Source organism: Trichomonas vaginalis, chromosome V, assembly GCF_026262505.1.
Source record: "Trichomonas vaginalis G3 chromosome V, whole genome shotgun sequence".
Classification (NCBI taxonomy): Eukaryota; Parabasalia; order Trichomonadida; family Trichomonadidae; genus Trichomonas; species Trichomonas vaginalis.
Window position 1 is genome coordinate 18,429,995 of NC_067207.1, and position 11,921 is coordinate 18,441,915.

At 34.6% G+C, this 11,921-nt stretch overlaps 6 protein-coding genes across 6 annotated transcripts, besides 1 other annotated feature; 3 read left to right on the forward strand and 3 right to left on the reverse strand.

Annotated features, from left to right (window-relative positions):
* Positions 1-2,064: 2,064 nt before the first annotated feature.
* Positions 2,065-2,977, forward strand: TVAGG3_0359700 (uncharacterized protein; the record flags this gene model as incomplete). The annotated part of the gene is made up of 1 exon (XM_001317492.2): positions 2,512-2,877. One exon carries the CDS (start codon positions 2,512-2,514, stop codon positions 2,875-2,877), a length of 366 nt encoding a protein of 121 aa, XP_001317527.2.
* A 1,468-nt stretch (positions 2,978-4,445) lies between these two features.
* TVAGG3_0359710 (flavodoxin-like fold) lies at positions 4,446-5,099 on the reverse strand (the record flags this gene model as incomplete). The annotated part of the gene is made up of 1 exon (XM_001317491.1): positions 4,466-5,059. One exon carries the CDS (start codon positions 5,057-5,059, stop codon positions 4,466-4,468), a length of 594 nt encoding a protein of 197 aa, XP_001317526.1.
* A 443-nt stretch (positions 5,100-5,542) lies between these two features.
* TVAGG3_0359720 (glucokinase family) lies at positions 5,543-6,707 on the reverse strand (the record flags this gene model as incomplete). The annotated part of the gene is made up of 1 exon (XM_001317490.2): positions 5,572-6,699. One exon carries the CDS (start codon positions 6,697-6,699, stop codon positions 5,572-5,574), a length of 1,128 nt encoding a protein of 375 aa, XP_001317525.1.
* A 269-nt stretch (positions 6,708-6,976) lies between these two features.
* Positions 6,977-7,830: a mobile genetic element.
* A 543-nt stretch (positions 7,831-8,373) lies between these two features.
* Positions 8,374-8,904, forward strand: TVAGG3_0359740 (uncharacterized protein; the record flags this gene model as incomplete). Its single annotated transcript, XM_001317489.1, has 1 exon — positions 8,374-8,904. One exon carries the CDS (start codon positions 8,374-8,376, stop codon positions 8,902-8,904), a length of 531 nt encoding a protein of 176 aa, XP_001317524.1.
* Positions 8,905-9,005: 101 nt separating this feature from the next.
* On the reverse strand, positions 9,006-9,570 carry TVAGG3_0359750 (tRNA binding; the record flags this gene model as incomplete). The annotated part of the gene is made up of 1 exon (XM_001317488.2): positions 9,042-9,557. The coding sequence occupies one exon, from the start codon at positions 9,555-9,557 to the stop codon at positions 9,042-9,044; it is 516 nt and encodes a 171-aa protein (XP_001317523.1).
* Positions 9,571-9,813: 243 nt separating this feature from the next.
* Positions 9,814-11,783, forward strand: TVAGG3_0359760 (calcineurin-like phosphoesterase family; the record flags this gene model as incomplete). Its single annotated transcript, XM_001317487.1, has 1 exon — positions 9,814-11,763. The coding sequence occupies one exon, from the start codon at positions 9,814-9,816 to the stop codon at positions 11,761-11,763; it is 1,950 nt and encodes a 649-aa protein (XP_001317522.1).
* Positions 11,784-11,921: the final 138 nt, after the last annotated feature.

Here is an 11,921-nt window from a genome sequence, read left to right on the forward strand (position 1 = left end):
AATAAGCGATGAGAGAAAAAATAACAAAGATTTATATGAAATTTTGAGTATTGAAAAAGCTCGATTAGTGATTTTATGTCTGTTAAAGGAATAGATATTCTAGGAGAAAGATAAATTGAATTAAAGAAGAATAAAAAAAGTTGATTAAGATTGATAAAAATATTGAATTGTATGACAATGGAAAGAAGGAATAAATTGGTGTTGGTATGACGGTATCATTTCGGGAGACATTGCCTCTGCATGTCTCCCAGAATGAGACAATCTTCTGCAATCAGAATGTGATTGCAAAACTTTGACCGACAAGAGTGTATTGTGCACTCCTGTCGGTCGCAGTGTCTCATTCTGGGAGACATTGCCTCTGCATGTCTCCCAGAATGGAACAATGTTCCGCATTGATAACTTGAACGCGGAAGTTTGACCGACAAGAGTGTATTGTGCACTCCTGTCGGTCGCAGTGTCTCATTCTCGGACATTGCCTCTGCATGTCTCCCAGAATGGAACAATGTTCCGCATTGATAACTTGAACGCGGAAGTTTGACCGACAAGAGTGTATTGTGCACTCCTGTCGGTCGCAGTGTCTCATTCTGGGAGACATTGCCTCTGCATGTCTCCCAGAATGGAACAATGTTCCGCATTGATAACTTGAACGCGGAAGTTTGACCGACAAGAGTGTATTGTGCACTCCTGTCGGTCGCAGTGTCTCATTCTGGGAGACATTGCCTCTGCATGTCTCCCAGAATGGAACAATGTTCCGCATTGATAACTTGAACGCGGAAGTTTGACCGACAAGAGTGTATTGTGCACTCCTGTCGGTCGCAGTGTCTCATTCTGGGAGACATTGCCTCTGCATGTCTCCCAGAATGGAACAATGTTCCGCATTGATAACTTGAACGCGGAAGTTTGACCGACAAGAGTGTATTGTGCACTCCTGTCGGTCGCAGTGTCTCATTCTGGGAGACATTGCCTCTGCATGTCTCCCAGAATGGAACAATGTTCCGCATTGATAACTTGAACGCGGAAGTTTGACCGACAAGAGTGTATTGTGCACTCCTGTCGGTCGCAGTGTCTCATTCTGGGAGACATTGCCTCTGCATGTCTCCCAGAATGGAACAATGTTCCGCATTGATAACTTGAACGCGGAAGTTTGACCGACAAGAGTGCATTATCCAATCTTTTTTGTCATATACCTCAACCCACAAAGACAAAACCTTACATAAAATAGGTAAACTTTGGTTTTCACTTAATAATGTTTATTTTTAATTTTTTGTTCTTTATATAACTTTTTCTTCTACTAAACTATTTTACAGACTCTACTGAGCTATCCTCACATATATACCTGTGACAATAACACATATATACTCCCTTCATATTCTGATCTCATGACATATTACAGCACAAACTATAATTATACAACATACCTCATAAAGTCTGATTTTACCCCTATCTAAGCGTTCAAAACCTATTTTCCCGCGTAATCTGATTCTTCTGGCTCTGCTGATTCGATTTCTGCTGTCAGATCGTGAAAATATGCATCACACAATGAGATAAACACAAAATACACAACTTAATATTTTCCTTAAAATTGTCAATTCCTCGATCTTGACATATTTATTATTTCCTCCGTTTTCCCTCACAAATATATTTAATTTTCTGAATAAGACGTATAATAAAATGAATATCTTAAAAACTAAAATACAAAATTAATGTTGGGTAATGACTAGATATAGTATGCACTTTTGAATTCATACATTTTTTGAAAAAATTGTATTTTCAAAAAAAGATGTTGTTTCAGTATGAACTTGAAGAGAAATTTTAAGGAAAATATTAAGTTGTGTATTTTGTGTTTATCTCATTGTGTGATGCATATTTTCACGATCTGACAGCAGAAATCGAATCAGCAGAGCCAGAAGAATCAGATTACGCGGGAAAATAGGTTTTGAACGCTTAGATAGGGGTAAAATCAGACTTTATGAGGTATGTTGTATAATTATAGTTTGTGCTGTAATATGTCATGAGATCAGAATATGAAGGGAGTATATATGTGTTATTGTCACAGGTATATATGTGAGGATAGCTCAGTAGATTCTGTAAAATAGTTTAGTAGAAGAAAAAGTTATATAAAGAACAAAAAATTAAAAATAAACATTATTAAGTGAAAACCAAAGTTTACCTATTTTATGTAAGGTTTTGTCTTTGTGGGTTGAGGTATATGACAAAAAAGATTGGAATGCACTCTTGTCGGTCAAACTTCCGCGTTCAAGTTATCAATGCGGAACATTGTTCCATTCTGGGAGACATGCAGAGACAATGTCTCCCAGAATGAGACACTGCGACCGACAGGAGTGCACAATACACTCTTGTCGGTCAAACTTCCGCGTTCAAGTTATCAATGCGGAACATTGTTCCATTCTGGGAGACATGCAGAGGCAATGTCTCCCAGAATGAGACACTGCGACCGACAGGAGTGCACAATACACTCTTGTCGGTCAAACTTCCGCGTTCAAGTTATCAATGCGGAACATTGTTCCATTCTGGGAGACATGCAGAGGCAATGTCTCCCAGAATGAGACACTGCGACCGACAGGAGTGCACAATACACTCTTGTCGGTCAAACTTCCGCGTTCAAGTTATCAATGCGGAACAGTGTCTCATTCGAGGAGCCCTCGAAAAGAACCTCACATCGACTCTCTCTTTCCGGCATCTTTACCGCATAGAAAACTGCTCGTTCGCAACTTTGTGTGCAATCTAAGAGATGATTGCGGTAAAGATGCCGGGAAGATTGATGCTGCAGCCCCAGGCCGCACTCAGATTTCATCCCGCTACACAATTGTTCATCCAACAACTGTCATAGAGGTTGAAATTTTCGACCAGAAGTGAAACATATCATTTTTAAGACTGCGGCGCGCAAGCAAGTTTGAACCTTTCAAGGGTGATCAGTCCTTTACTCATTTCAAGACCTCTTGTTGCCTGATAAAACGATACTTCCTTCCTTGTGGGCCATTGAAAACCGCCCAAACCGTCACAACTTGCTTCCTAAATTTTATTTGCGGAGTAATTATCATGCATATTTTATCGGATAATAATATCAAAGCTAAATTTCATATTATTTTTTAAAGATATGCATTTTCTGTCTAAATTTATTTTTTCTGTTTCCAATTCACGGAATAATATTCTTACAAGCATATACATAGCTAATATATATCATTTTAATAATAATAAAACCAAAATGATGTATTCTTCATATAGTTATTTAAAATTCGTTAACTAGAATTGTATTCAGAACGAGGCAAAGTTAGGAGATACATAAAAACCAATAACTTGATAAGTGATACCTTTTTTCCTGATATATCTATATGTGTTAATGTCAAACACGATTTGGAAAAATTAATTCTTTAAATCGGCTTAAGAATAAGACCAACATCAAAAGCATGGCAAATAAATTAATAAATCAATGTTTAATTACCGATTCATGCATTTTTTTCAAAATTTCAAATTTCAAATTTTTGTTTCTCCAAAATATTAATTGTTTCCACTAGATTAACAAATAAACAATAAATTGGATTAATGTAATGCCCAATCATTCATTTTAAATTTTAGATTTAAAACAATATTTTTCTCCATATTATTATAACATGAATCGCTATGATATAAGAAATATATTTTCAATATTGAAATTGAAAAATTCTAAAATTTTTGAATTTCAATTTGAGTGTGATGATCGATAACATATATTTTTTAATTAAAATCTTGTGTCGCTATCATATAAATATACTATTTCTAAATTAAAAATAGAAAAAAGTACTATTTAATGATGAAATTGCAAATAATATCAATATATATATATATTCATGCTGATATATTTTGGGAACAGATTGGCAATCACATAAATAGGATTGTGTTAGTTTGTCATGGATATAAAACAAATTTCCGAGCTAATTGAGCGAATTTAAATCACAAACACTTATATTTTCTATTACAAGGTATATTTGTAATATACAACCAGTAAATAGCTTTCTCTAACTTTTACCAGCTTAGATGATAGCAAATTAGATACGAATTTCATGACCCCTCACCAAATTCCACTAAAACATATACAAATAAAAGTACTAAGTGGGTATCATCTAACCCTAGAATTATAGCTCCTAGAACTCATCCTAGATGGTAGTTCTGGAAAAACACCTGGTTTTTGGAGTTGCAAAAGTTAAAAATTGAGGGTAAATGCAGAACCATTTGTTGATTACACTGGACTCACAGCATTAGAAATAAATTTTCTTATAAGAGAATGATAATAATATAGTATGGGAGAGAAAAAAATATCGAATTTGATTTTATAATTTTGATAATTTATTAGATTTTATTCATGATCTGGAGCTCTATATGGTAACATTACTAGATTTATCATTTATTCTAATTGCTATATTATTGTAGAAATAAAAAGGGGGTTACACCATTTCTACCCCCATTTTTATGGGAAAACCTTGTTGAGGTGTTCTGTGTATGTTTTAACATATTGCTCGTATTGTGGGTTCTTAATTACATCATTGAAAGCTATATGTGGGAGCTCTTGAAACGCAAGCATACCCATGCAAGCTCTGAATGGATATAAAACTTCGTCTGGACCTCTTTGATTGAAGAATTGGCCTGGTTCGTGTAATGACTCATATGGTGCATTCCATGTTGAAGAAATCATAAATTTCTTATTTTGACAAAGTCCTCCACTTCCGTAGAGTTTCGTTGGATCTTTACGAGTTCTTCCATCTGATTCATAGAGAACTCCATGTCCTTCATAGAATACTTCGTCGATGTATTTCTTCACAGTCCATGGAACTTGTTGCCACCAAACAGGAATTTGCCAAATAACAACATCTGCCCAAACGAACAAGTTTAATTCTTCTTTGGTATCATAATCTTTGTCGCATTTTGTTCTCTTTACTTGATAACCTTTTTCGACCAAAATCTTTTCTGCGAGTTCAACTAAACTAGTTGAGAGTTTGCCACCTACCGAATAGAATGCTTTACCTCCATCGATAATTAATATGTTTTGCTTCTTTGTTTCCATCAGTCAGAATAGTGGGAAATGAGTTGAAAAAAAATTGAACGGGTGAATTCTTTTGAATCAAAATTTTTATAAAAGTGACATTCAAAAAGTGGCCAGAACAATAATATGAGTTCGACACTCTCCAGTATTCCATTGCTATTTGACATAGACCAGAAGCTACAATTTCATATCCAATTTTTTAAAGAATGCATTTTTAATGATTAAAATATTATATTGATTTCAGAAAACATTTTCATGATTCTGATTCAATTTTAATTAATCTGGCTATGATAATTTTATCAACAAATCTCTTTAATAAAAGGAATAATATCAATATTTCCTTCGTTAAGAGAATCTATGTGATTTTGGCACTAAGGTTTTATCAAGTAAAGACAACAAATTGTAATGCATCAACCTTATTCTAACGATTATTTAGAATCATATTTTTAAATTAGAATCATTAGAATGTAATCAATTTCATGAAAAATGATGTAATCATATAAGCATGGTGTTAAATTTTACTTACTAGAAATTCAATCAGCCTTATTAGCGATTGCGTGTGCCATGTAGTCTGTTCCGAGAATGTTGAAGTTGAGAACAGACTTCTGAGAGTAGACACGAACTCCTGTCATCCAGTCTGGTCTGATGAACTCGTAGAATTCTTCTTCGAGTTCCTTAGCGATAGACATAACGAATGCATGGTTCTTAACCTGGTTATCAAGAGAAAGAACGCAAGACTCGCAAGAAAGTGATGTAGCGATTGCCTTAGCAGCTCTAAGGTAGAAGATGTAATGTGCACGAAGAGCAGCATGGGCATCCTTCTCGCCAGCGATAGCTCTCTTGGCAACATCACCAGCATCGATCTTATCGAGTGGTAGCATTTCTCCTGTTTCCTTGTGATGGTAGAATTGATAAACAAGTTGAAGACCACGGCCAGAGCAGATATCTTCGTATTCTGGATCGAGTTTGCCTTGGTAGTAGTGGTTGGAAACGTGCTGGATGAGGTCCTGCTCGTCCTTGAAGTATTTATGCTTCTCCATATTTGGAGAAATTTGGACGTGGCCAAGTTCTGTTGGAAGAACAAGTGGTGTCTTAAGGAGTGGTGTGCGTGTAACAAGTGCAGCGCCGAGGCCAGAGCCCATAGCAAGAACTGCTGTTCTGCCCTTAGCAAGAATTGGGCCTGTTGGAGCTCTGTCTGTGAAGAGTTGAACGAAGTTCTCCTCAAGGATTGATTGTTCATGGGCGGCGATAACACCATAAGCTCCTGCTTCAAGATCATTAAGGAAGTAAGAGCGATCCTTTGGGAAAAGTCCCTTTGGAAGCTGAGAGATGGATAATGTACGTCCCTCAGCTGGTCCTTGCCAGTTTGTTAAAATAACTTGGTTATTCTTGATTGGGCCTGCGACGGCGATAGCGGCACCAAGGCAAACTGTTGTTGGTTCGACCTGCTGTATTTTGGCCTGAAGGTCCAAGAGAACCTTAAGGAGATCTGCTGTTGTCTGAGCCTTTGCGTGGCCAAGATCAACATAACGAGAAGAATCATGGAAATCAGAAAGCCTGACGCGGAGACCAGAACCGCCGACATCGCAGCCGAGGCAGATTGGAAGTGTTGTACCTGTCTTCCATTCCTTGATTTGCTGAATTGGTTCGATTGGGAACATTCCTCAAAAAAATGAACTGGATCTCTCAAATTGATACGATTTTATGCCCAATTTAATTGAATTATTAACAGATTGTAGTGTTCCTAATGGCACCAAAATTCATGATTGAAATTTTGAGAGATTTATCCAAAACATTAAGAATTCATGTGATGGGTGTTTAAACCTTATGGATTCTTCCAAAAAGTTTGTCTAGATTAATTAAATAATATCTGATAAAACTTCACTTCTTTGAAATAAATCTCTTTCAAATTTGAATAATGAGTGGCCAGTTATATAAGAGTAGGGGTAATTTTAGCTAAAAGTGACACGCCCGTGAAGGGTGTGATTACCGATCGGTAATTTCGACAGTTTAGAATTTAAAATTTTTTATGGAACTGTTGCGAGTTTCATAAAGAATTTAAGGAATATAAGCAAAGATTTGAATCAAAATTTTAGACCCAAGCCGCTCGATTCGCTCGCGGCTTCCGCGAATTACAGATCAGCAAAGATTTGAATCAAAATCTTCGAACTAAGCCGATCGCTTCGCTCGCGGCTTCCGCGAATTACAGATCAGCAAAGATTTGAATCAAAATCTTCGAACTAAGCCGATCGCTTCGCTCGCGGCTTTCTTTATTATTTTAAATTTGCATATTTCCATCAAAAGTTCATCAGGTAAAAAATTTTGTTTATTTTTACTAAGAAAAAAAAGGTTTTTGATAATAAATTTATTTTATTTCGAAAAAGTAGCAATAATCGTAAAAGGGTATTGATAGGCTTGCTAAAGTAACTAATTTTAGCTGTCAAATACTTTTGTATTTTGAAGTAAATTAGTATAAATTTGTTTTTACTTTTATTTCGAAAAAGTAGCAATAATCGTAAAAGGGTATTGATAGGCTTGCTAAAGTAACTAATTTTAGCTGTCAAATACTTTTGTATTTTGAAGTAAATTAGTATAAATTTGATATTATTTTAATTCCCTTTGAAAACCTCAATTTTCCATACAGAGGGAACGGGAATAGCATCCAATATTCCCTGAGAATGGTTGCGCATTCTCAGTTCCCTCTATATTTCGAACGAAGCTCTCATCGGTCTTTTTTTTTAATACTAAACGTTTTTTTCCCCTGTCACTTTTAGCTAAAATTTGGGTTTGCCCTCAGAAATATGATTGATTCTTTACAAATGTAAAAAAATTATCCAAAAATCAATCATTCCTCATCATCAATGCAATGAATTATATAAGTAGTATACTAATGTAATCATTAAACAATCGCAATATAACCTCAAATTCAAAGATATGGGATTTGATTTGGAAGCAATTTGGTCCATTTCTATCAGGATAAACTCACTATTTCAATTATTATCTTGGTATTAATCCCGATAGTCAGTTAATCATCATTGATGTAATTTTGGGAGTAGTTGAAAGTATTCGATAATAATATTTTAAATTTAGCGTGATGTTGACAGTCAAGTATTTCCCTCATTTAGAAGCCATTATTTTTATATACGTTTGCAAAATAATAAATGGAGGTTTGTCGTTTAACAAGGAGTCCAACAAGCAAATCAAAGGTTGAAATACTCTATGATCTCCGAAAGATACGTGATTGTAATCAAGCTGAATTCTTTTGCGCAAGATTAAATTTTTTGATTCAGAATCAGAAATTATTTGCAAAACACTGTATTAAATTCGATCATAATATGATCTATGATACTACTATTAGAGCCAAAAATATAGGAACTGTTTACAAAACATTAAAAATCATACAAGATTCAACAACAGAGTCATTAAATGATAGATTATTAAAAGAATCAATAAATAAGTTCGATATAATGCATAATCTTACATTCATACTATCGAGAATTCAAATTCTTCACCAATCTAATATTCCATATGGATTTATTAATGAATTATATATCACAAATGATTTCAAACTACAACCACTACCTCTTTTATATGATATTCCTGCCATATTCATCAATTCATCAAGAATGGAATTATTATCAGTTCCAAAGCAGAGTTTTTCGCTATCACATGATGTATTTGACTTAGGAAAGCTAATTTACACACTTTCAAAACAAGGCAAAGTAATCTATAATAATATCGAAGATAATCTAATTTCTGGAACACCATTTCTAATTAAAGAACTAATGAACAAAGATGAACGTCAGAGACCAAAGCTCGATGATGAATTAGTTCGTAGAATTTTATATTATTTTGAAAACAGATGAAATTACTAGTTTCTACAAAACATTTTATAGACCTTTATAAATGATTATTAATAGTTCTCATATTAGTTTTGAAAACAAAAAATTTTGAAAAAGAAATCTAATTATCTATATAATTAGTTTAATGTAAAGGATAAGATTTAATGGAATGGGCAATCTGTAAGATTTGGAGCAACAACATTACCATAGTCAGTATAGATGTTTTCGCCCTTGTATGTAGCTTCACCATTACGGTTAACTCTGAGTTCTGGAAGCATCTTATTCCAGTGCTTGTTTCTAGGATCAACTTCTTCAACTTCATTATCAGCATCTGTGAAAGATCCGAAATAAATTCTATCACCTGGCTGGTCATCCATTGGTGGTTCGAGGAGTTCGACGTGGTTATCATCTGTAGCGCAGCCAAGAAGAATACCTTCCGAAATTTCGTCGAAAAGTTCACCTGGTTGGCAGTTAGCGAAAACGCAGACGAGCTTATCAACAAGGTCATCAATGCTGTAGAATTTCTTTGCGGCAGAAACGACGTGCTTGACCTCGTCGTTGCCCATATCAACTTCTAATGAGTATAACTTAGAAGAGCCTTCGATGCTCTTGCAGGAAACAATCTTGCCAACACGGCAGTCGATGAATGTTGCTGGATCTGGCTGTGATGCTGCCATTGAAATTTAATAAAAGTGACATTTAGTCCTTTTTGTCACTTTTTATCGCAATACTTATACCATATTTTTCATGATAAAAACCTTTTATATAACATTTAAAACATTTTTCGTTGTCATTTTTAGACTAAAAATTGAATCTCTCTGTCAAATTAAACTTTTTTCTGATTAGAATGCGTTAAACTGGTCATTGATTATACCATATCAAAGTACCATCAGAATTTTGCTCCAGGAAGTTCAATTCAATTCATTTTTTCTAATGCGGAATAACCAGAAATTTCGTTGGTGGTTATCAATACTATCAACATACATTGCAGTACTAATGATTGCAGGTATATTCTACATTCCATATACCTTGAAACACGTTCAAAAAACTTTTTCATTCAAAAGTAATAATGCAACAAAGCCTTTTAATAGAAATGATGAGCCTTCATTGATGCTCCGATATACGGATATTCATGTGGACCATGTAAATGAGAAGAACAACGAGCAGTTTACCAATGCAGTTAATTTTGGTCTTAATCTGAAGCCAGCTATGTATCTTTTCACAGGTGATCTAACTAATAATTTTCCATACAATAATTATCCAAAATATGGAAGCCAACAGCCAAAAGATTGGGAAATTTACAGAAATATTACACAAAACATACAAAGAGAACAGCTTTTTGAAATCGCAGGTAACCATGACGAATTTGGAGTCTTCGAGTTTACTTCTCAAAGTCACAATTTCATTAAATCAATAAAAGAAAACATTTCAAACTACGAAGATTTCCAAATTCAAAAACGAGTCATTACAAGCAATGGCGGATACAATATATCAATTATTGGACTCAACCCATTCATATATCCTTCAGCGCACCCTCCATTTGTTTATTGGCCACGTCCAACAAAAGAATTACTTAATAATCTAGAAAAAGTTCTCAAAGAAATACCAGAAAACGATGAAGTTATCGTTATGAACCATTATCCACTCAAATTATTCATGTCAACTGTCAAATCTTCATCAGGAAAAACTTTCAAAGAAATATTAACAAAAGGAAAGGTCAATTACTTCTTAACAGGTCATTTACACCCAACTGAACCTAAAATCATGCATCACTCTGACATGCTAGAGATTATTGGCATGGATTTAAAGGATCATCAACATATCGGATGTATTTCATATGACAACAGACGATTTATTTATCATAAAGTTAACATATCCAATCTACCTAAAGCGTTCATAACGAATCCAGTGCCAGATTCGATGCTAACTCACCATCAAATTTTTAATGAAGTCGGAACACCGATTAGAATCATTTCTTTCCATAGTGTCATGCCAACAATAAAACTTTCCGGCAATATTAGCGGTGTAATGGACTGCAAAGTCATTTCTGGCCAAAAATATCTTTGTGAATCACAAGAAATTGTAGAACCAGGCACATATCATGTCAAATTTGAGGGAGATTTCGAAGATTCAATAGATTTCACCATTGGAAACTCTTCTCAGTCTTATTATGAAAATGATTATAGACATGTATTAGATTTCCATGAGAATTATCCATTCCAATTTGCTTTACTTATGATTGTATTCCTATTTATCCTATTTCCGCTTCCGCAATCCCAGTTTTCCCATACAATTATCAGTCATCTCCAAGGCCAAGAGTCAGCTGTCACAATCCATACCTACATCATTCTTCTTTTATTCGGAGGAATGCTTTACATCAGGTTTAGAATCCAAAGACTCCCTCTTTACGTCAAAATTATTTTATTGATTGGTTTCATTTATCCCATTTTACTTCCAATGGCTTTCATGGAGATAGAAACCCACTTTGGCTTCATTTGGACATGGGGATACTTCTGTGGAGGCAAATTTGTTTATTGTCCTTGGGGATTATTCAATTGCATGGCCTATTATGTCTCTGTTCTTGCTCCTGTTGTATTAATTGCTGCTTCCCTCAGCCTCTCCTATCCTTTCTCTTTCTATTCTTTCATTCCTGTTTTGTTTGACATTGCTGTCTCTGCATTTCTCTTATTTGTCGATATCAAATACGTTATAAGGTTCATTTATGAGACCGTTGGATTCGTTTTCGCTCCAACTTCCCCTGTTTTCGTGTTTTTACCAATATTACTTTACGGAATTCTCATAATTTGGAGACTTATTTGCGCATTCAAGAGAGAATCAACAGGAATATCTACAACAAAGGAATCTTTATTCCTTTCCACATGAATTATCTTGTAAATAAAAAGTTTAATGTTTTTTTTTACTTTGCTGATATTATATTAATGTTTTTTGACACAAATTGTCTTAGATAGGCATCAACTTATGCATGTCATTGCAAGTGTATTAGTTATTTCAGAATGATTCCTAATATTAAAATGTAATTG